Genomic DNA, 24,298 nt, shown 5'->3' on the forward strand with positions numbered 1-24,298 from the left:
AGTTACTAAACAAGCCTTGCCATCATCTCTTGCAGACACTGCTATACTGATACAGAGAGCCAAGAGCAGGGAAGTGCTCTTACATGGAAGTAAGGCTGAAGATACTTTCAAACATCCTCTGCCCTAATCTGACCAAAGGCACACAAGTGCAACAGCACAAATGAATCCAAAGACATCAAGAGTAGATTATACAAATCAGACAGCAGCTTTCAGAGAAATAGAAAACATTTTGTTCAAGAGCTTTTGACTCTTGTAGATGAAGTAATGTGACATCAGAGAATCAAGAAACCAAAAGTTTCAAAGAGAAAATAATTCCACTTTTTGTACAATCTAACAGTATCTAAAGGTCAGAAAAGCCTCTATACTAGGAGCAATTATCTACAGAAATGCTAACAACTATCTTGGATGCTACCAGAAAACAGCACTGAAAACTTTCAAGTCAAGACACTTTAAAATTCTAGGAGAAGCCACTGAACGAACTATGCCCATGGAGCGAGATCCTCATATTGCCAGGAGAACTGTCACATCGAACATGCTCCTGTGCTTTGCAATAAATGTGGCACAACGTACAAAAATCTTCTTTCTGACATCCTAGAACATGCCCCATGGTGAGCAAATGCTGTATACCTTAAAACAGTCAGAGAAGAAGCCAGATTTATGTAGTTTTTTAAAGTGTTTTCTTTAAAATCATAGAGAACAGAAAGAGTTCAGCTTCACAAAATCCTTATTCAGTCATATGTCCAAATTAGAAAGGAAGCTATTATACCTGCTTAAACTGAATTCTAGGATGTCACACAGCAAACAGAACACAGTGAAAGACATACCTCACTGACAAGTTTTCCTCTGTTTTGAAAGAAAAGATTCTTCTATAGAAAAGACTTTTACGTAAAGGTTTATTTAAGGTCTCTTTCAAGGGACTTTGCAGAAGCCACAAGAAGCCTTAAAGCTTTATTTATCAACTCTTTATGATTTTTTTAATAGGAAAAACTACTCAGAAAGCAACTTGGAAGTCTTGCAAGGAACACAACTTTCTGAATGCAAGGTCAGAGGCTGAAAATTTGTCAGTGGAAAAAAAAGTAATCTGGTTCAACCAGTTACTCTGTGTGCAGTAAACATCCTTTATTCAAGTTGAATTTCTGCTTTGAATAATTTGAATATTAAAAACTTTAAAATACCCCCCCCCCTTTAAGAAAAATAAACAAATGAGAGATTTATGTTTAATGAAGCTCAAGGAAAGCTTCAGGCTGCCCTCTAGACCACTTATTACAGCAGTAGTGCTGCTTGCCAGAGTCCTTTGTAACTCATGGTAATAAATCCCACAGCTTTATCAGACTAAGAAATGTGAAGACTGTCATTCCAGAAGTGACACACTACATATAGCACAGATGATTCACACTGAGTATGTGGCAATACCTGTATTTTCTCAACTCTTCAGACTAGTTTTTATTGTTAATCATGTTACCTTTAGATCAAGAACCTCACCCCCACCCCCTAAGTTATCCATTGGCTTCATTACACACACCACAATTTGTAGGCATGGACGATGGAAGCATGTGCTGGAGTGATATGAAGCACTCAGAAATTAACTGCACCTGCAAAATTCTGTTGTTGCTTACTGGCAGGTGAGCAGGACTGTCAGATGGAACATACACACACATTCCAGTGCACTTACCCCAGAAGTTATGAGCTACCAGTGCATCCCCTCAACAGCACAGATCTAGTTAATTTGTCTGATTTCGCAGAAGTAAAGAGTAGTGAGTCCAAAACATTTAGGAACATAGTCTATATAAATTGAGCCTGTTAAGTATATTTAATAGCAGGAACGTCTTTAAGGTATTTGGTAAGTGCTGTTACAGACCAAATTATAAACTGTCTAGAATGCTGTATCAAATATTCTTACAAAGTCAAGATTCAGACCCTGTTCCCATAATCCGTGCCCCCATCTTGGTCAAGTTTAAATGGATTTAAAATCAATTTAATTACACTTGATGTTTACTGGCTATTTTTATTTGAGACTTGGAGTATACCCCATGACATGAAGATAAGCTTTCTCAAATAAATTCCTTAAGATCAAGGGCTTCGTTCCACCTTTTTAATTCATTTGAAGTTTCTTAAAAAGATGAGAAAAAACTTGAGTTGTTAGTGGCTGGTTATCAGAATTGGTAGGAAAATTAACCGTACATGTATAGTACCAATTTAAAGAATTTTCTAAAGAGGACTAGAAAATTAAAAAACCCTAAATAATATTAATTTTTACTTTTTTTAAAAGGAAGACTCTTTCATGTTGCATTGTGCAATTGTGTTGTAAAATGCCTTTTCCTGTTAAGAGATGTTCTCTTCCACAGGACAAAGCTGCAAACAAAACACCTCTGTAGCTTTAAACTGGGGCACACAGTCCAAACAGTTTCAGAGCTGTACACTGTTGCTCATGACCTGTGCACTAAAATATGCACACTAGCACTACCTGCTATTTAAAATTAATGTGATGCATGTATCTGCTATTCTTCTTTCTTGTAATGTCTTCTGGCTTTTATCATCAAGATGTTATCAGTATCTTAAATGCAGGCTTTTGCAAGTGTCTTTTCAAAAACACCCTGAACTAAGTAAATGAGCTGCTTTCTGGGGGAGTTTCTTATGCCTATGCTTAGAGGTAAAAAAAGCAAAAGACGGCCAAAAATGAGAGTACACAAAAAACCAGACATGCAAGATAAACACACTGTCAGGATTAAAAAAGACCCCAACAACAAACCGAAAAAAACAAAACAAAAACACCACCGATTTTTCTAAAGCAGAAATAATTTCTTTCCATACTGCTACATAACTAATACAGAAACTTTTCAAAAATGAATAAAATATCTGAAAACCGAGCATAAGATCTTCTATGCAGGCAAGACAAGGAAGTACAAAGTGATCTGAATGGAGGCTTCAAGGTATCTTCTTGAGACACTTCTGTCAGACACAGAAATATTTGTCCTGAATTTCTGGCTCTATCATTTCAGGATGTTATTTAACATATTGCAAAACACAAGTCACTTAAATACACAAGAAGCTGAGTCACTGAGAAACTAGATGATATCTGAAAATGGGAACAGACATTTGCAATATATTGAGTTTTCAGGAATTTCAAGGCTGGACAAGACTGGGATGGGAGATGAAGAGCGAAAATGAGCACAGTGATGTGTCTTTTATGCAATAGTCTTGTGGATAATGATCAAATTCCGTTGGTTTAAAAATTTTGGATTAATGAAATATTTTCCTTTTGCTTAGCCTTATTCATGACTGGTAAGAGACACAAAATTGGCTTTGCACCACCTTCTAATTTTAAGATTTACCAAATCACCTGAAAAAAAGAAAATATCTTGGGAAGGTAAGGGTTAGTGAGAAATGGGGAGAAACACAAGAGTTTGGAACTAGACCTAGAGTTTTCCTAGACATATTTTCTCGTTGCAAACTTCTATTAAGTAGCAAATAGAAGGTCATCATATTCATGAAGGGAAAGAAGCAGCTTTCTTAAGGGTTACATCTGTAACACCTTGTATTACAAAAGGAGGTTCAAAAATTCTAGCTTGTACCTGAATGAAATCCTAAACTAGGCCTATGTAAAGTGGATGTTTGGGGGAGCAGCTTACAAACAGAAGGAAACTGAAAAGGCTCCTTCAGACTCACAGACACAGTGAACAAGCCCTGTGAGGAGTTTGAAGTAGGCTACAGACTGATGAATAAGCAAGCCAGAGGGAAGCTCACATGTACTGCAAACATATGATTACAGTGGGTTGATCAGAAGTTTGCACAGATTCAAAGGATATTCTAAAGTACTTCTACCTGCTTTTGGCACAGTTTTATTGACAAACCTAAACAAGAAAATCCTAAGCTGAAGTTTAATCAGCACCTGCACCTTTAGATTGTATTTAAATGATGTTCCTCCTCATCATCAAGAGTCAGTAATTTCTTCTGCAAAAGAACTTCAAGCCTGCTACAATGCTGCTGGGCTTACAAGATTAAAGTCTAGTAAAAGAAAGGAGAGTGGGAAAAGCTGTTGAAAAAAATGCTTCAGGAAGAAAGAAAACCAGATCCTATATTAAACAAACTAACCAACCCAAAAACCCCACAACACCCACCACCTGCTACCATACTGAAATACTCCAACCCATGTACCTGAGTCAGTTTGGTTTGCTGGGTGCTAAATGCTGGAGCCTTTATCCAGCCCCTGGATTTGGCTTTGCTGAACACTACAGTGCTAGGCTTGCTCTGATGTTGGTATTCAAGCTACCTAGGTCCAAGCTAACAAAATTTATATGGGTTTAAGATATAGACACCCTTTACTACTATATGTACTTGCACCAGGCCATAGAAAATGGTGACAAAATTTACTGAGTGACCCTTTAGAATATTTTAACAATTTCTAAAAAATGCATCAGATCTTGTAAAAGAGCTGTCATCTGTCAGACCAAAAGATGTTTAATCACAGCAGTAATTAAAGCACTGAAATTAAGTATTAAGGGATCTGTTGCTAACTTTAAAGCAGAAGGCTTGTTTCCAGTATCCCTGTTATTTTCAGAGATGACTCCCAATCTAAGAATCATGGCTCAACTTAGAGGAGAGTCACAATAAGAGAGAACTGTAACTCAGTTCCTGAATGCTTCAACTAAAGAATACCAACGGAAAGGGAGTTAGATTATCACAACCACTCCCTTTTCCTATGTTTAAACATAGAACCTTCTCTGTTACATATCTATCCATGCTAAAGAGGAGTTCCTAGCCCCAAATATTTTTCTGGTTACTGTTTGCTGTATCTGGTTTTTCCAGATTTCCAATCAGTGACTATTATAACATCTTTCATATTCAACATTCAGTCACTCAGACAAGCTTGACAAGTATGTATTTCAACAGAAGCTATGATTATAGGTTTCATGTATGTCACAGGGATGCATACTGTACATACCTCTTGTGCTAGTTCTTGTGCATTGGAGCTGAGAGGATATGGAGGGCTGGCTTTGTTCATGTGGACTGTAACAGCATTGTGGATCTTAAAGGCATTCTGAAAATCGCTGTTTTGAACAAGCTGTAAAATGAGTGAGATATCCTCTTGACTCTGAGGGTCTACCAAAACGTGCTGGATATGCTTAAGAGAATTTAACAGTTCTTCCACTTCTAGGTAAGAAATAACAAAATACAAATAAGATATGAGTTAACAAGAATGATAACTAAGTAATATTTATATTAAGACTTAAATTTTTTTTTACTGTTTGGTTTTTAAACCAGCAGTGATATATGCAAGTTTATTAGTTATCAGCTATTCCAACTTTTTTGAAGCAGCATGTAACTGAATTAAGAGTAAAAAAGAAAAAAAAAAGAAAAAAAGAGAGACCCCAAGTCAGTAAGAACAGTAAGACTTTATTACTAAGCTGATCTTGATGCATTGAATATTTACTGATACCTTGGTTCACCTTTCTGTGTGTACCTATAAAATATGGTAGAAATCTGTGTAGCTCCACTATATATTGCTTACTTATAGAATGAATGTAAGATAAGTAAACTACATTCAATTTATAAACATAAAATTATGCTCAGTCTTGGAACATTAAAATAAAAAGGATGAAAAAATATCATCTGTGAACATCTAAGTTTTGAAAATTATCTACAGCAAGTCCACATCTTCTACCTACATGAATATGAGTTCTGCTTGAGCAGTAAAATATTTTAACATTTTAATAATCAGTTTCTATATGTTTGCAGAATACTATATATGTACTACATTCTTGAGTTTCAAGAACTGATCTGATGCGTTACAAGTGCTTTTCAAAGACTTTTATCTTAAGCCAAACCAAATTTCTGCTAAATAGGTCACTTCTCAAAATTAAGTACTTCAGAAACAACCTAAACCAAGGAATATGAATCAAACCCAGGTAAGAAATTCTGAAGCAGACAGAAAAACAATGCATGTTTTGAGCCTTAAATAACATACATGTTTTCACATATTATCTGAAAAAAATCTGTTCAGCCACAAGAAGCTGGTCAGCTACATAATATTTTAATAAATTCAAGTAAGCTAGAACTTTTGAACGCTGGTATTTAAAGAAAATGAAAAATAAAGAAAAATTTTAAAACTGCCAGTTGATACTGATACCAAAATACCAGCTTTCAGAGTAATTTTAAAGTTTTAGCAACCTTTGTTTATTCATTATGTCCCAATAAAATCAGGAACACTATCAGGACATCAGCTAAATTGTATTTTTAACATGAAAAATCACAGTACTTACTGACCACTAAAATGATCAGTACACTGAACACAAGCCTAGACTCAAAATTTCTGAGCACAACATAAAAAATGCTTGATAAATGGGCACATAAAAACCATAAAGCCTAACAAAAAATGCATTTCCAAGAAGTTTAATTGTTTTAATTTCTACATAGAAGCTGTCTAGTCTGAGTTTGCAAGTTAAGTCTTCTGTATTATAAAAGGAAACAAACAAGCCAGGGCTGCTACTCTTGTACTTTACTGTCTGCAGGACAATAAAAAAAAAGTAATAAAACCCCTCCAAAACCATTTCATACATGCTAAAAACATCCTACCCACCAAAGGTCAAGGACTTCTTCCTGTAACCACCAAGGAAACAAAGGGCAGTAGGACAAAAGCTGCACAGAAAGCTTGGATACTGGATGTGCAGGATATTCCACTGCTGATATCCAGTACAGCTCACAACACTAATTATGGTAGCCAATGTCTTACTAGGAAACTGTATACACAATATACTGCTTATCACACTGAGAGAAAACCCATTTGGAGAGAAGGCTAAAGAACACTCCACATGTGAGAATATTTGCTAAACAGGACATTGTCAGCTGGCAAAATTCTCATCTAATGAAGAATGGACAGTATTGAAGTCCCTCTTCAACTCCATCTCCCAAGTCTGAGGAAGTGCACTATTTTCAAGCATAAAGGAAAAAAAAAGTATGTGAAACAGATGTTATTCTATAGCTCCTGACACCTCCTGGGTTAAAAAACATACTAACTCAAAGTTCTGCTACTTGTTATGGTTATTGGATTCAAAAAGCAGTGAGATATTAGAGAAGAACCTTGCTTCTTTAATGTCTTCCTAATTATTTTACTCCATTCTTTCTGAACTCTCTCTTACATATCTGAAAATTCAAATACATACACATATACACACAATTCTAATACATGCTGCATGTAAGATATGAATTCATACAGAAAGACAGACATCTTACTCCGTATCTACAACCAAGACATGCTGTTCCTAGATATCTTTACATACCTTTTTAGCCCTTTGCTAATTCCTTCTGGGCTGCCCTTTCTTGCAAACTGCCACAATACTCTCCTCCCTGTATAATTCCCTTCTACACTGAGGCTTCACCTGCTGGATATCAAAGCTTTATACCAAGTGATTTCCCCCCACCATGAAACAGCAAACAAATACCCACCTCAATACAATTGTAAAACAGAAATGCTTCAAAGGAGTGAAATTAAGTATTCCTCAAAAGGTAGCACTCCATTTCCTAGTCACTTGTTTAATGAAAAACCACACACATAAAACCACACACAAATCTGGCATTATACATGCCTAATTCTCTCTAGATTCCTGCTTCTGAAGTCTATATCCCAGATGAGATTGCGATGCAGGGTTTGGTTTTCTTTTTTTCTTTTTTCTTTTTTTTTGTTGGTCTCTGTCTTTTTAAAGTAACAACAATACAAAAAACACCAGGTAACAAAAGACTCCAGATATTTCCTATACAAAGGGTTGTCTTAAAGAAAAAGAAGTTCGGTAAGACCAACATCCGCATTTACTCACAGAAAAGTCAGGGTTCTTTTGCAGAACAAGTCCATTTTTTAATTGCAGATCAATTAACAATCAAATACTGGGTTTTATCAAGTCTTCTTTTACATGAGTGCTGCAGCCTGTTTCCATTAGACTATGAAATGGCTGGAATGTGACTGAGCACTGTGAGATATACACATTAATCAAAAGACTGCCAGGGCAAAAGTATGCAACTGCAGGGGAGGACGTGCAGTCACAGCTTAACATGTTAGATTAGAAAACTTAGAAAAGAAAATAGATGTCTTTTATCACCCTAAACAAAAAGTTAAGGAAAGCAAACTATAGAAGATAGGATTTACTACACCTCAACACCAACGTCTTCGTTCCCAAACTTTTCTAGAGAGTAATCTATGTGCTGGTACTAGTACTTCAATGCTTCAAATATAACTTAAATCACATAGCTAGGAAAAGTAGTTTTGGATAAAACAATATTTCAGAAAAATATTTATATTTATAACATATTTATAAATAAGTTTTGGCCAAGGTATAAAGGCAAAACTTAGGCAGCTTTAAAAAATAATAATTGCAGCCAGAAAGGGCTTACTTATGAAAGGCTTACTTCCATGAAATGTCAGTTACTCATTTAACTAAATTAGCTGAAAGAACATAGAAAACCAAAGAAGTCTGTATTTTATGGAAGCATATTGCTATGAAAAAGCCAGTAAATACTTATATGCACATGTGCTAGGTGCAGAGACTATTATTTCCATTTAAACAGCTGTCTAAATCATACTGTTTTGATAACAAACATGCCCTTTAACATTCTTTTGGTTAAGTCTCCTGTTTTATTTCTATATATAAATTCCAACTTCTTTAATCTAGTCTGCTTTCTTTTATAGTGATAAAAACATTAAAGACTTGGCAAGGATCTGCCAAATTAGACACTGGCACTTACAAAACATATTCCAAACTAAAAATACAGACACATAGGTCAATATTCTTACTTAAAAGATGTATCTTCAGGAGAAGCTCTACAGATTAACACACACACAAAGGCAAAATTAGAATCAGTATTTAAAAAAATACCAAAGAAGGACAATTGAACAGTTCTGTAATTCACTAGCACCTGTCCAGGTTTATTTGGGGTTTTCCTAACTAATCTCAGAGATTTGTGAATGTGACTAAGCACTCTAACCTAGACAGTAAAAGTGGAAAGAGGGAAGAGCCAGATGCTGTTTTACAAATGTTAGAAAGATTAACCCAGAAACTCGAAAAAGGACAGGCTTAAGAGTAGAAGAAGATTTTTGTAACAGTTTAAGTTACTGCAGAAGCACTTCAGTGAATTTAAATTTTAACTCTGTTTTTGACAACACTAGTGATTGAATACAGATTCTTTAGGGACTACTAGGTTAAAAAAACACCGGATTTTATTTAGAACAATTTTTTCTTATGTTTGCAACAATTCAACATCATAGCTGTGTATAATCAAAAGCACTACTCTTAATTACAGAATCACATAGCAGATAAGGTTGGAAGGGACCACAGCAGGTCATCTGGTCCAATCTCTCTGCTCAAACAGGATCATCCTAAAGCACACTGCACAGGATTGACTCCAAACAGTTCTTGAGTATCTCCAGCAAGGAAGGCTCCAGAGCCTCTCTTAACAATCTATTCTAGTGCTTGATCACCTTCACAGTAAAGAAGTTCTTCCTCATGCTCAGGTGGAACTTCCTGCCATCAGTTTTTGCCCACTGCCTCTTGTCCTCTTGTTTGGCACCCCCAAGAAGTGCCTGACTCCATCCTCTGACAACCTTAAAGATCCTGATAAGACACTGATGAGGTCCCCCATCAGTCATCTCTTGAGGCTGAACAGGACCAGTTCCCTCAGCCTTTCCCCAGAAGAGATGCTCTCTTGTTGCACTTCACTGGATCCACCCCAGTAACTCCCTATCTCTCCTGTCCTGTGGAGCCCAGAACTGGACACAGCACTCCAGGTCAGCCTTATCAGGGCTGACCAGAGGGGCAGGATACCCTCCCTTGACCTGCTGCCAATGCTCTTCCCTAAGGCAGGATCTCATCGGCTTTCATGGCCACAAGGGCACTGCTGGCTCATGGAATGCTGAACTAATTAGTTAAATTAGGCCTAAAAGAACATTAATATCAAACAAATCTTTACTTCACTGGCCCACTCACTGCATTTTACCTACCTAGTGTTTTCACAGTATAATGAGGACTCTCCAAAACAATCCCTTCTTCTGTGTCAAATATTGGATTATCTATTCCAGTTTTAGGAGGAATTTGTGCTAGTTTCTTTAGCCTCATGGAAGCAGTAAGGTCCAGTTCTTGTTTCCTTCCCTCTTCTTCTCGCCTGCGCCTTATGTCCTCCTGCTGCTGGCGGATTCGCTCCAGCTGAGCACTGCGCCGCATGGGCATCATCCTGGAGCCCAGGTCCCCAGGGCAATCAACAGCCATTTCTCTGTGCTTCTGAGGTTCCTCAGGAGACACAAGATCCACATTTTTTGCTTCATTGTCAGAGTCTTCTGTGATATGTCCATTCATATGAGAAGTTGTCATGATTATTTGTAATTATGCTTACTCTCTTCAAACCAAAATGCTGCTATTAGGCCAGTTTGTGTTATGATATTGCGTAAAATCCATTATAGATTCAAAAATATTTCCCTTCCATCACAAGACACTTGAAGAGGCATCCAGGAGGAAAATCTACTGACAGATATTAAAAAAAAAATAAAAAAAAAAAAAAAGAAATTAGTGAGTAATTGGACAAATAAGAAAACACCTAAGGTCCCCAGGCATCAAAACATTCGAACTTTGCATCCAAATTTACATAGTGGCTCTTCCCCTACTAAGAACTACAGAATCTTCACAAATCTGTTTCACATATTTTGGTAGACTTCAGGTGCCAATGTCAGAAAAGCAGCACTGTTAAATCTAATGTTAAAACCTCTTTTATTCTCAAGTGAAAACTGTGGTGATTCTGTACTTAACACAATTGCAGTCAAGCAGTTTTCAGAGAGTTCTCACTCAAGTTTTAATTTGTACTTTCATTCTTAAAAATTCCAACAGAAACCACGCTTATAAACAACATGTTCATAAGTAGTTGAGTATGCTGAACACAAGTAAAGATATTTGCATTTACTGTTTATAAATCAAGGCATTTTATGTAAACATTGCTTCCTGGATTCAGAGAAGACAGGTCTGACATAGAGTTCATCCAAAAGATACTATCTAAAGCAGACAGAAGCTGCACTTACACAATTACAAGTACAGATAAAGTTCTAGGATAAGGGTTTGGACAATTCTGGTGAGCAGCTACTCTTAATACTTCCCATAGCTATGCCTTAAAGCAGGAAGGAATAAATACAAGAGTTAAAATCCTTGTGTGGGAGTACAGACATACAGATTTGACAGAGAATAATAATTAATCTCCACAGTCAACTATGACATTCCACTATACTACACGCATCTTAATCTGGTTTCTTATTCCTGATGATTCAGGCTAAAGAGCTTAGGTGTCCTGATAAATATAACCACTCAGCTCTTACATATAATGCATGTAACAGTGTGTTTTATACCACACTGCCTTTCTGTCAGTGATCGTTATCCACAATTTGTCCAATTAAAACGTTAAAAGGTTATAAAATTAACAAACAGTTGGATACCATATCATCAGTACATTTAATTTCCTTTTAAATTTACTGAAAGGAAAAGGAAAGGAAATAATATGAAATATCTCTAAGTCTTATTACACACTGGAAGCACCAAGACAGAAAAAAACCCCAAAAAACCAAAACCCAAAATCACCTACATTCTTATACCAAATGTTTGTGTTTGGAGGAGGAAGGGAAGGATGTTTACTGTAATTAAGTTGAAAATTAAATATCTATAGTTCTGTTTAGGAGGAGCAGCAATAGAAACTCCTACACAAGTTTTTGCCAGCTTGCAATTCTAAATACATAGAGCTTTTCATTTTCAAGAGGAGTAGCACACAGCATACAACAAAATTATTTCCTTTACTCGTTTCCCCTCTAGCCCCAGCTACTAAAATAGTTATTACTATTTTATTACTAAAATCTTCCCAATCAGAAAATTAATTAAAGTATTTCTGTGGTAGTAAAAATTTTTTTTTGCCCTTATAAGACACTTAATTGCACTCCACTGCTCAACATCCAATACACACATTCAGAAAAAAAACGAGGCAAAAAAAGTGGATCGAAACCTGCATGGTATTGGGACTAGCACTGCAAGTACCCCACAATTACTCAGTGCCTGTAAATCCTCCAGTTAGTGCCCAACTAACTAGGACAGCTTTTCAAAGAATAAAGACACATAAAATTAGCATTTAGACATGGTTATATAAAGCACCACTTTAAGAAAAAGTTCTGTGAAATTCAGAGAAAGGTGGATAAACATTTAGCAAAATAATCCTCAGGAAGCTGTATTTTCCCTTCTGAAAAGGCAAATTCTCTGTACACAAATACCAATTCCCAAAAAGGAAGCCTCATTAGGAACAATAAAATTGCTAAGACCATTATTTTAACTGTGGACAGAAGATAATTCAAATTCTTTTAAATTCAAATTGTATTGGGCAGAGCTTGTCTGAACACTGAAACTTATCAAAGCTACATTCATCTCTTTTCAACTCCATCAAACTGAAAGAAAACTCACATTCCTGAGTCTATAGGGTACAACCAACAGGTGCTGAAACAATGAATAAGGTTCTGAGGTGATGAAAAATATCCATTTATTCAGCACTAAAAAAGTAAAAAACAGGGTGTGAGGACCTGTAAGAAGTAAAACACAATTTTATACTCAATCATGTGTAAGCTAAATGATGTCACACTCTCTAGTGAATCTTAATCATAAAGAATTATCAGAAAATTTAGTAGATGGCCAATGTTTAAATGCTTATCTGGTCAAGAATATTTACAGTGGGATTAGCTACATATCCTCCATCAAATATCAAGTGCCAGCTACAAAAATGGCCCACCAAAAACTCATATCTGTATATAGAGTGAGAAGATTTAAAATCTCTTTAGTTTAATAATGTGAACTGAAGACAAGAGAAAAATATAGTCTGGAGTAATAGGCAACCTTAGTAACACTGTGCACATTTTCAGTATAAACTGTGTTCAAGGCACACAGGGCATATAAATTCTTTGAACAGGGTACCAAGACATTTAAAAGTCACCTGTGATAAGCTGCCTACTTTCAGTATTCAAGATCTGAGTCAATCAAGTCAAAAAGAAACAAAAGCTACAGGAAATCAAAGCTCTCTTGCAGTCACACTTTAACAGCAACAGTCAGAAAACCTCAATGACAATTTAAGAATTTTGGAATTTTAAATAAAAAGTATTTCTGGTGTCCCAGAAACCTAGATACTTCTAAAACCAGCAATAAACAGTACAGCAAAAGAATCGCACTCAGATTATACAAAAGATGATACAAAATATCATATTATCAGGCAACCTACCATCTGACCTTACAGAAACACCAAACCAAATACACAAAAACCTGACCCCCAACATAAGTAGCTGGTCATCTATAAAAGCATAAGCATGCTGCAAGTCTGGAATGCTGAACAACTTCCTTTAATCAAAGAACTTCTGATAACGGGTGACCCCTTCCAAACCTAAGCCCCTCTCCTCCTTCCTGTTGTCTCAGGTCTGCATCAGACATCACAAATCCTCATCTCCAACTGTTTTGGAAAAATGCTACTGCTCAACTGCAATAACTGAAATAAACACGTAAGGAAAGAAAAATCCCTGATCAGTTCTCAAGTCCCTCTCCACAATGGTCCTAAGGCTGCAAAATGTAAAATATTACACTGATAAATTTAATTTGGTTCTCAAATTAAGGTGTGGCATAGCTGAGATTAAAAATAAGATTCGTCTTAAGGGGAGGTACTAGGAACAGAAAATTTTATTTTAACCAATATGCATGGCATCAAAAGTCATAAGATGAATAAATTCAGAAACTGTTCTGTTGGGTTTTTTTTCTAATGGTTTCTTTTGAAATTTTAAAAATTCTGTGACAGTAACAATAAGGGAAGGTTGTTACACCAAGTCTGTTCTCTGCAAATTGTGGATTATCCAATAAAACAGCTTTTCAGCCCAAGAGAAGCTTATTTTACTAAATTAATATTTAGTTCTATGGAGAATAATTTACAGACTTACTCAATAACAGTAATTTTTACTACTTCATATGTACAATCTAAATAATAACATTTGTAACTAAGAGAGCTCCTTTCCACTTCAGAACTTGGTAGTAGCAGTTCCTATATTTTACAGATATGTACAAGAGTCTGTTACACAGCTTGATTGCTCAAGGTTGAATAGGGTTAAATCATGGCTTTGAACATCTTGCTTTGAACTGCCCATATCTAACTGGGGAATCTCAGTGCTTCCACATAACACGTAGAGCTTTCCAAAATAAACCAGATTTATGACTCTCTCAGTCCAACTTTGTATCACAAGTCCTACCAACACAGTCCTGGAGAGTGCATGTCAAAGTCTCTTCTTCACAGATTACTTTTATATTTGGATCCAGAGGAAGATTTCTAAATACTGACTATGTTAGTACAGCTGTTAAAAAACAGCACTTCATTCACTCTGGTCACCATTGGGCATCATATAAAATTCTGACTAGAATATTAATTATGAGCAGCAAACAAACCATATCTCTGATGCAAGTTCATAATAGCAAAATTAAAGAAAAAGCACAAGTACTGTCTTGGTAACTATACTAACTATTCTCAAAAATACTGTATTTTACAAGCCACCATTCTTCATAGCTAACAATGTCAGGCTTCTATCATCTTTTTAAACATCCTGAATACACTAAAAAAAGCACAGACCCCCAAAGCTCTGTAAAAGAATTAACATACATAAAAGCAATGATTTTGGTGTGCAAGGCAAATGCTAGAATAAAATAAATACTAACAGAGACTGAAATAGAAGTGCTGTAAGGTGGTTTTAGTTTTCACTTGCTTTGTGGGGACTCTGGCTGGTGTGCATAGCAAACCTAATTGCTTTAACAACTAAGTTCTGTACAGTAAAATTAAATTTGTTTTGCTTCAGCGACTTCCAAAGAGCAAAAATGACATTTTCTGGAGGCTGAGGCTGTGTGTTACATTTCAGCAGTGTTTAAAATTCTTTCATTGCTAGAAGAATGATTAGACCTGATAGTTCCAGTTTTAAAATTCATTAAAGGTGCAAATTCTGAATGACTGCAAGGAGGTTCAGTGCTTACCTCCAGTGAAATTTCATTTGTTTTGGCACAGAGTACAAAAGCCCAAACCTACATTTGTAATTTTAATATAAATACAAGAAATAGATATTAAACATTAGCACAGTGCAAGGATTTATCATCAGCTTAAAGCTATATACTACAACAGACATGGTTTCCTAAAATATTAATTAAAAACAATTGGAAGATGAATTCTAGGTTGCTGAAGTGGATTAGAAATTAGAATAAAATCACATACAAGACGTTTGCGGGTACCCAAACTACTAATAAAATATGAGCATAAAACTATGCTACAGATCTCTGCCATGTATTATTAATAGCTCACATAATAGTGTTTCTTCTGGTATTTTTTACTCAGTACTTCAGATTCTAGGCAAGCAAAACCTAAGCCATAAAAATCACAAAGTAACAAAGTAAAACACTTCAATAATTCTACAAATGGAAGTTCGGTGCAAGAATATAAAAAAAAAAAATAAAAATTCCCAGCTCTCCTTGCATCATCTCCTATGCAGCATTTATTCTTCAATGGGATTTCAATGAATCTGCAAGATGAGGAAATTTGGAAAACAATTACATAAAGGAAAACAGAACACAAATCATGTTGCACAGCATAAAAAAATATTACCACTACTTGATGATAGTTAAAGATCAGAGTTTATGACAGAAAATATTTCACAGATATTTCCTATGACTCTTAATAGTACCTGAAATAACTGATATAGCCTGGAACAGATTGATGTTTTGCAAAAATAAGCAAAAGTTACAAAATTTATGGCAACTTAATACCTCTTGTCTTTAATTTACAAAACAAAATCTATAATGAAAAAAGAATCTTTACACAAGCTTTGTAACATGTTCAAGAAAATTACTTTCTGGCATGGTTTGTTTTTTCAAATTTAAACTAGTCTTTCTTATAACTAGATATTCTAGCATAGACTCTAGTATTGGAAGCAAACTCTTCCTTTAATATCCAGCTGACACTTGCTTTAATAATTTCAAAACAGAGTTCATTATAACACCTGTCAAGCACAGTAACTCAGTAAAACACGTGAATTTTAAAGGGCTCTCAGACATGCCGAGAGGTTTTAACATTCCACTCTCACTTAAACGTGCAAGAGATGTGAATCAACAGCAAAAAGGGCTGAACCCTCAAACTGATCATTATTTTCACTGTTAGCAGTTTCTAAGTTACATTCGTACCAGAACAAATGCAATGTTAATTTGCAGCATTAAAGCACGGAGAAATTCAAATGAAACTGAAAATTCAGATGATAAAGTTAGATTCCAGTTTTATAAATGGTATAAACAAATTGCTCAGCCTGCAAACCTGGGACATTATAAGCACATTTTTATATCACATTGCTATTACATCTAAGAACTGTGGTCTATGTAAGACATCAGATTTTATTAGGCTTGTTTATCTGTTAATGCAATGTCACCAATTGAAAAAGTCACAGCTCGAGAATGGGCCTACAGTATCAACTTCAAAAGACACAAGGCAACTCCCTACAAGTCAGATATGAACAAAGTGTTTTCCATGAAAAACAGGCACCAGCAGGAGACATACATCCTGTCAATCAGCAGCCACCTCACTCAGACCTCCTTTCAGCAACAGCACCTTTGCAGTAAAATACATGCAAGATACCTCTGCAGCATTTGTATGAAGAGGGAGGAACAATTAAGGCTTATTTAAATTCCTGCCCATCTCACTGTGAAAGACAAATGCTGCCTGTTTTATCAGCAGCAACCTTTCTTGGTTAGCATAGCAACAGTGAGCTCCTTTAATCAGCTAAAATTGATAGCACAGGTCAAGCCACACTCATGACAGCACAGAACCACTCCACACGAGGCTTTCTCCAGTAGTAAAACATCTTTCTCCTGCATTTATCAACATGTTTCTTTTCAGTTACACAGTGTTTCCTAAGTTGACTGAGATTTGAAACAATTGACAAAAACACTAAGAAAAAACACATACCACAATTCCCTTTGTTTTAAATAAACACTACTACTTAGACAACATTAATTTGTGATTTTTAGATCAAATGAAAAATAGACAGGGAGGAGAATAAAGTTACAGCTGGGATGAGAAGGAATGACAACAGAAACAAACTAGAGTCGGTTTCAAGAAGCTTATTGCCTAAAGTCACAGCTAGACAAAAAAAGTTAAAATACTTGTGGAGGTCAGTTAAGCAATTCTGTAACATAGTATTTACGTTTTAAGTTCTGTTCATATTTTGTGTCCTCGATAAAGCTTCAACACAGCTGTGCTGACAAATCCTAAATTGCGGTTAGGAGCACAACAGAGGGCAGTCTCTGCAGCACTTCATGAAAACCTGAAAAAACCCCCAAAGCTGTTTCAAAAGAGAGCTCAAAGAAACATCCAATATAACAGCTCCTTAAATGGCCTGACGCCCACATGTCCCCAAAACAGCACACAGATATACCACCCCAGCATTCCACCAGGGCTTAGATTAATAGGCTACAACTATGCATACATTTGAATACTCAGTTCTAATCAGATCTTTAGTACCCATAATGCCTGCGACAAAACCTGTTTATTTTATATATAGATATGAGTGGATAACATAGCTGCCTACAAAATGCAATGAAAATATAGTAGTATGAGAAAAAAGGAGGTACCTTAATGTAGTAGATTTTTAAATGTTTAGAAACCTTCAAGCATAACAAATGAAGAGTAAAGAAATTCCTAGAATTCCAGGGATTGTTAACAGATCTCACAGGACAGCTAGAAGCATGCTAACAAGACAGTAATTTCTTATCACCCATTCACAGCTAAGACTTCAGCTTTCATTGTCTTAAAAGCAAATATGCCTGTCCTCACTTTAAATGGTGGTTATAGTCCCTCTGAAATTAAAAACACTGCTGCTATTTTAGTTCTCTAATAAGATTCCTCCAACCCCCTTGAAACTGTGTCCTTGTTGGCTCAGGCTCTTGCATTCTGGTCTCATTTTAACCCCCATGTTTTTTAGCATGTTATTTTTAATGTCAATGCTTGCCACTGCTCCACTTTGTAAAACACAGTTTAATAGCAAACGTTCATGGGTACTAGTAGGTATACGACATTGTAACTTCAAAGAGGTGACTGAACCAAAGCTAAATTAATAAATCCCAAGTTAAACTGAAGTTACAATGTTCCACAATTTACATCTCATCTGACGTTTAAATCCACAAAAAATGGCATTAGTTTAGTATTCCACAACAAGTTATTCTTAAGCCACATTAACAATACTCTAAAGAAAGACTAACTTCTTCTATATTTACTTTAATACTTCAATATCTACTGAATTCAATTTAAAAATATCACCTAAAGAAAATGGAAATACAGCTATTCATCTAAACCTTTCATCCAAAATTGCCAAAATGTCAGCTACCTAATTCAGTCTTCAGAGATTATACTGGGACCAAGACTGTCTTCTAATTTTATATGATTGAGCCATAGGCTTTGCAAGTTCAAAAAAGCAAAGTCTTGCAACATTATGTAGCAAAGATACATGTGCTAGCTTCTTTCATGTGGCCATCCTCCTCAGGCTCTCTTTTCAACTCCATTTTGCCAGATTAACTGGATGCGTGTCAGGGATGATTTCAAAAGCTTTTTTTAAATGATCCCCAATGATATAACCTGATTAGCGGTGTCACTGTGTTACTCATAGGTATGTGGGGGCGAAGGGGATAAGGATCTTCTGACCTTTTTTTCTGACCACAAAAATAGGTTGAGACTTCTAAAAATTGATATTCTGGAAAACAGGACATTGATCACAAAACTATACAATTATCAGCTTCACAGGACACACAGTCACATACCACAAACTCAGAACAACCACATTTCATTTTAGCTCCTCTAATTATTGAAAGGAAAAAAACCCAATGCACAAACTATTTCGGCTACTCAGGTCTCTGATGTCACAAGACTTTCATTCCTAAATTCATCTGAGATGGTGGTGACTGTTTCACTGAGCAAATCCCTAAAAAACTGTTGCATAATTTTAAAAAATTTCTTCCAGAAGTATTTTCTCTTCATGGGTGCAAGGTTTTCTTTGTCTAATTAGCATAATCTGTAGTTGATTTTTCTGAAGGGAACTGTAAGCAAGGTGTACAAGCCATGGCAGTGTGTATGAATTTTTTTAGCCATTTCAGTATTACTAGTATGATGAGATGCCCTGCAAGATGTAAATGACAGAAGCCCTTGCTACTACTGAAGAAAGAAACTCTCCTCAGCCAGGACAAGTGCAATGGATAACTATGGCAACTGTATCCTCTAAAGAACCAATGGGTGACAGTTGAAGATTGCAGAGGATTAGGCTCAACGAAATTCACGTCCATGAAATCTGCTGGGATGCTCCTAAATCCTGAGAATACAAAGGGCAAAGTCAAAACTCAACATTTTGCAGGCTGAAAAAACTGTTGAGAATTTGCAGTGCTGTAGCTTCTTTACACTGTGTCAGTCACATTACTTAGTATTTGCAAACATTGCAGTGATTTTTTCAGGGAACTCACATAATTCATATGTTTGTGCACAACTAACTGCCAACTGCTAGAACAGAACAAAGCTGACTAGGCTTTCAAGTGTGCCCTACTTCCTCAGCCTTCCAAACATAATCAGTAGTTCATGAATTTATGACAAGAACCAAAAAAGAGACTGTCAGTATGATTCCTCAGACTGTTAAGTTGTGCTAGTTTGCGGCTGCCAAAGACCTGCAGTCTCATTATTCTTTCTCTTGACTGCTCCCTTATGGTCTCCACTTTTGGGTTGTACAGCCATTACCTTCTCTGGCAGTTTTGAAGCCTGTCAAATCTGCCACCAAGCAATTTTAATTCAACAAGATTGCAGAATGTCACAAAATACTTTTGTTTGGTTGGTTTTGGTCAAATTGGCATGGCAGAACAGATCACAATAATCTGAAAGGTGACAAGATTGGCATAAGGGTCAGGAGCACAGGTTTTGAGATCAGGGAAGTAAACAGGCAAAAATAAAGACAAGTACAAACTCCTAGCCCTGGCAGCAGGGAGATAAATCCAAATGGGACTGCATCTTATGGGACCATATTCTGTGAGTTCTTCTCACCTCCCACAAAAAAATCTCATCCAACACCTACTGATTCTTTTCATCTATAACAGCCCAAACAAAATCTACCAAAAAAACCCCAAAAAACAAAAAAAAAAAAAAAAAACAAAAAACCAAAAAACCCACCACAGAAAAGCAACCACACAACTACAACCATTTGCATATCTTCCTGATGATGTAAACAGGGCAGTTAAAAGGGAAATATTGGTTTCTCTTAAAAAAGCATGCTTAAACACTGTGGGTGTAAAGCACCACAAAATTTACATTTATTTTTGGGCATATTTCCTCCCAAATAAAAATGGTAAATTAATCACCCTAGTGTTTAACATGGTGAGTTCAGTATCTGAACATCTCTGCACATTCATTACTTGAGGATACTCACTAGTACTCTCTATTATCTTTGCGTAAATAGTATAATCCACAACTCAGAAGCAAGAGGTGTCCCCCCTCCCCTCTTTTTATAAAGGGCAGCAATAACACTGATCCTTATTTTCTGCAGCAGAAGGCATTAAACAGACCACCTACTGATTAAACACTAATACAAACAAAAGTACTACCTCAGGTATATAATAGAATTCATATATGGATAACCACATGGGAATGGACAAAAACTACAAAACACCTTTCCCAGTAATTATAATAATGACCTTTTAAACTTGCAGGAGCAAGTTTAAAAGATCAATGCCAAGCAAAGATCAATGCCAAGCATGACCAAAGAGCTCATGCTGATTCCTAGATCACACTATAAGGGCAACCTGCTGTACATACCTACATCATGCAGTAACTTAAAACACAGGTCACATTGAAAATGTGCAGAAAACTATTTTATGTGAAGTATGACCAAATTTTCACTACAGGATGTGAAAATCAAATGCTCTGTAAATAACCTACATTATTAGACTTCATAATAAAAATGCATAAGAAAACTTCATAAGGCTATAAAGACATAACATTAGAGACCTTCTGTACCTTATAAAAACAGTCTCTCTTTTTCCTATTAAATCTAAGTGGACTCTTGGGCCTAATGTTAGCAATCTGTTACACAAATCAAAATAAAATTCTGACAGGAACAAACTCACTTCTGCAAAGTGAATTCAAGTACCTAACTGACTTGAGCTTTTTCACAGTTCAACTCTTTTCCTAAATCAAAGAATGACCATTCAGTTTCTGAAACTTTGTTAAAGCATTTCTTCTTTTTATTAAGAAAACACTATAAATCTGGGATAAATTCACAGGAATGTAAGACTCCTTTCTACATGAAGCCAGGCAAACTTTTTTAATATCTAATGGCGCAGTAATTGGTCACTTGAGCTGTTGAACCAAGATATTAAACCTGACTGTGGAAGCCAGGAAAAAACACTGGCAAGGTAAGTGACATAAGTCCCTCCTCAGAACTCTACCAAGTCATGTTAAGGAACAAAATTTCAATACTTAGGAAAGTGAAATCAGCAGAAACCTTTCTTTGCCTAAGATCATGGAGTGAATCTTTTAGTGTAATGAACTTCCAACACATCATTTGAACTTAAGGAAGTATTTCTTCTCAACTGTTACACTAATCAAACTGAAGATGACTCTTTAAACAATAGCGTTATAATCTTTGCTTAAAATGTTTTCTTTCTTTGGTAGCATCTTTAAAGCCATTTTTCCCAACCCAACTCATTAGTTGAAAGCTGAATAATGAATGTTGGTTTTAATACAAAAAAGAAAATTCTCAGTCATGCTTAACATTATCTGCCAGTGAAACAGATAAACAGTGAAATGTATGTTAACCTGTACCTTACACTTGCTTATAATAACATATACACAATTACTTATTAAAAAAACCCCAACAACCAACTCCCCAAAAACCTAAACTAAACATACATTTTGCCACATTGTTAGAACATTCAAAAGTGTCTGACAACTAAAACCAGTTCCATAAACTCATATTACCTACTGAGACCCACTGTAAAAAAGCATATGTTAACATTAACAATATTAAAAAAAATGTTAACAGCAAGAGAAAATGGAAATCACAACAGCCAGTCTCCCTAGTTTTATGTACAAATTCAAAATTCACTGATTTGTCCTCACTTTATCTTTCATGAAGTTTTACTTTGTCACCTGAAACAAGTTTGTATTTCTCAACAGAAAAGTATGAGAGGTGTAACTTATTAGGACATCACTTTTAACTGAAGTGAGTGTGCACAAAAATTAAGTTAAATTAAAATAAAGTTAAGTAAACTGAAGCTAAAATAAAAAAAATCGATGCAAGATAAGGAAACTTCTCTTAAGAAAAGATTTCCTCCTGGCACTAATGTCAGATCTCAGCAATTGAGATATTTTTTAACAAGAAAATGGGAAGAGAGGTAAGAATGCTTTCAACTGATGAATGCAGGATATCTTTGCATTACAAAAGCACAGTAAACATTAAGAATACATTCAAAACAGTTATTGAGCAAAACCTGGAAGAATCTATCACGCACCCAACCCTTTAAACAAATACCTAAAGATTAAGTTTGTACAAGTTATACATACCAATGATGCAAACACATATATATGCACTATACCAACATACCTGATAAATCTCTCTAAAGAAAGCAACACAACATTTTATTACCCAATATTTATAGCTTGGCCGTCAGGCACTTCTGAATCAGAATTTAAGAACTCTGTGTCCCAAAATAATCCCAAACTCAAACTGTAAACTCTCTCATTTATAGCCACTTGAAGTAACAGTGTCTTCACTAAGCATTCCAGAGCCACCAGAGCATAGACTCCTTTGGAACGCATTTATTAGAAGGCTGAAGCCTCATAAGAACACAGTGCCCTCCAACTGAACACAATCTACTATTAAATTCAGAACTCTAGAGCCAAATTTCCCTAATTAAGCTTATCTAAGCGTGTTAGCAACATATTTGGCAGTTCTTCTTTGGGTTAGAGAATAAAGTCTTCAGTAAATTAGTCTTTGACTGCTTTACTATACTTATACTTTGAATAAAAAGAACCGTAATATTCTGGGCATACTTTCTTAAAATCATGTTTTCATAACCGTAAAAATCAACTTTTGAGTCAAAGTATTACTTTGTAAACCCTTCAGCAAAATGAGAATCCTGGATGCTGCCCCTCGTGGTGAGACCACACAGACAGGTGTCTTCCTCTAGAGGTGGAGACAAATCAGCAACCTAACACTAGTCAATGAACAAGACTGCAATTGGCACTATGAAACTGAAACATTCTGGAAAACAGTGTTACAATTATGAAGTCAGCCTGAGAAAGACTGATTACTAAACACGCCATAAATGATGGCATTCACCATCACTAACAGTCAGAACACCTAGAAATATTCTCAGCACTTTTGACACAAAATTGTCAGTCTTGCCCTATTGCAAAAGCAGGTGCCATGGCTACAATTGCTGCTCCAGACTACTACCAGAAGCTGTACACAATATGAATGCTAAGGAGGACCCACCTTGTTTTTCCCTCAGAAAAACCAGAGTAAGGAATGAAAATGCAGATGACAAAAATTGGGAGGAAAAAAAAGGGGAGAGTCTAGAACTAAGTGATTTAAGGAGAAGCCACAGTAAGTACCCATTCCAGCAATAATCACAACAACAGCAAAGTCAAAGTACTGTAAATTCCCTGCTAGTATAAAAAGCAGACTCCATTGTCAAGGAGCAAAGGTAAGATGACAGAACAGACAGCAAGAAAACTAACTGGATATGGGGCTCATGTCCAATATCAGCATTTCTGTATGCTGCTTGGGAAGCTGCCACTGTCTTTACACAAAGTTTTTCAGATCAAAGAGGTCAGCCAAATGGTAACAGTAAAGAGTGAAAGTTATGGTCCACTGGAAGAGATAAACTGTGTTTTCTCTCTATGACAGAGGAGTAGAAAGAAAGAAAGCATATTTTCTTTGATTCTGGTATATGAAACGTGATGAAAAGTAAACTGAAAGGGTTATGTATGTAGAAATTATAACCACCCAGTCTGGTGCATATATCTTGTGAGCAAAAGGAAAAAATAGCAAAATTAGAAGACAGAACACCTAATATCACTAAAAGCACTAGATCCATAACAGACCAATTTTAGGCCTTCACTGCAGTCATCCTAAGAGACAGGCAGGTTTATCCTGACCCTAACCATGGCATCTGACAGGCTTCTACTAGAGTACTGCAAGTACTCTAGTTGT

At 35.9% G+C, this 24,298-nt stretch overlaps 1 protein-coding gene across 2 annotated transcripts in view; it reads right to left on the reverse strand.

Moving 5' to 3' along the window:
- Positions 1-24,298, reverse strand: part of PALS1 (protein associated with LIN7 1, MAGUK p55 family member) — a 53,165-nt gene that overhangs the window by 16,034 nt on the left and 12,833 nt on the right. Inside the window, exons 2-3 of one of the 2 annotated variants that reach the window (XM_030240024.2) lie at positions 9,986-10,499; positions 4,943-5,151 (exon numbers count right to left, since the gene is read on the reverse strand). In XM_030240024.2, the coding sequence (XP_030095884.1) occupies positions 4,943-5,151; positions 9,986-10,352 (576 nt within the window). In that variant the 5' untranslated portion in view covers positions 10,353-10,499. Of the gene's footprint in view, positions 1-4,942; positions 5,152-9,985; positions 10,503-24,298 lie in introns of both variants that reach the window. The other variant, XM_050974721.1, reaches the window with a different exon arrangement.

Source organism: Serinus canaria, chromosome 5 (assembly GCF_022539315.1).
Source record: "Serinus canaria isolate serCan28SL12 chromosome 5, serCan2020, whole genome shotgun sequence".
Taxonomy (NCBI): Eukaryota; Metazoa; Chordata; class Aves; order Passeriformes; family Fringillidae; genus Serinus; species Serinus canaria.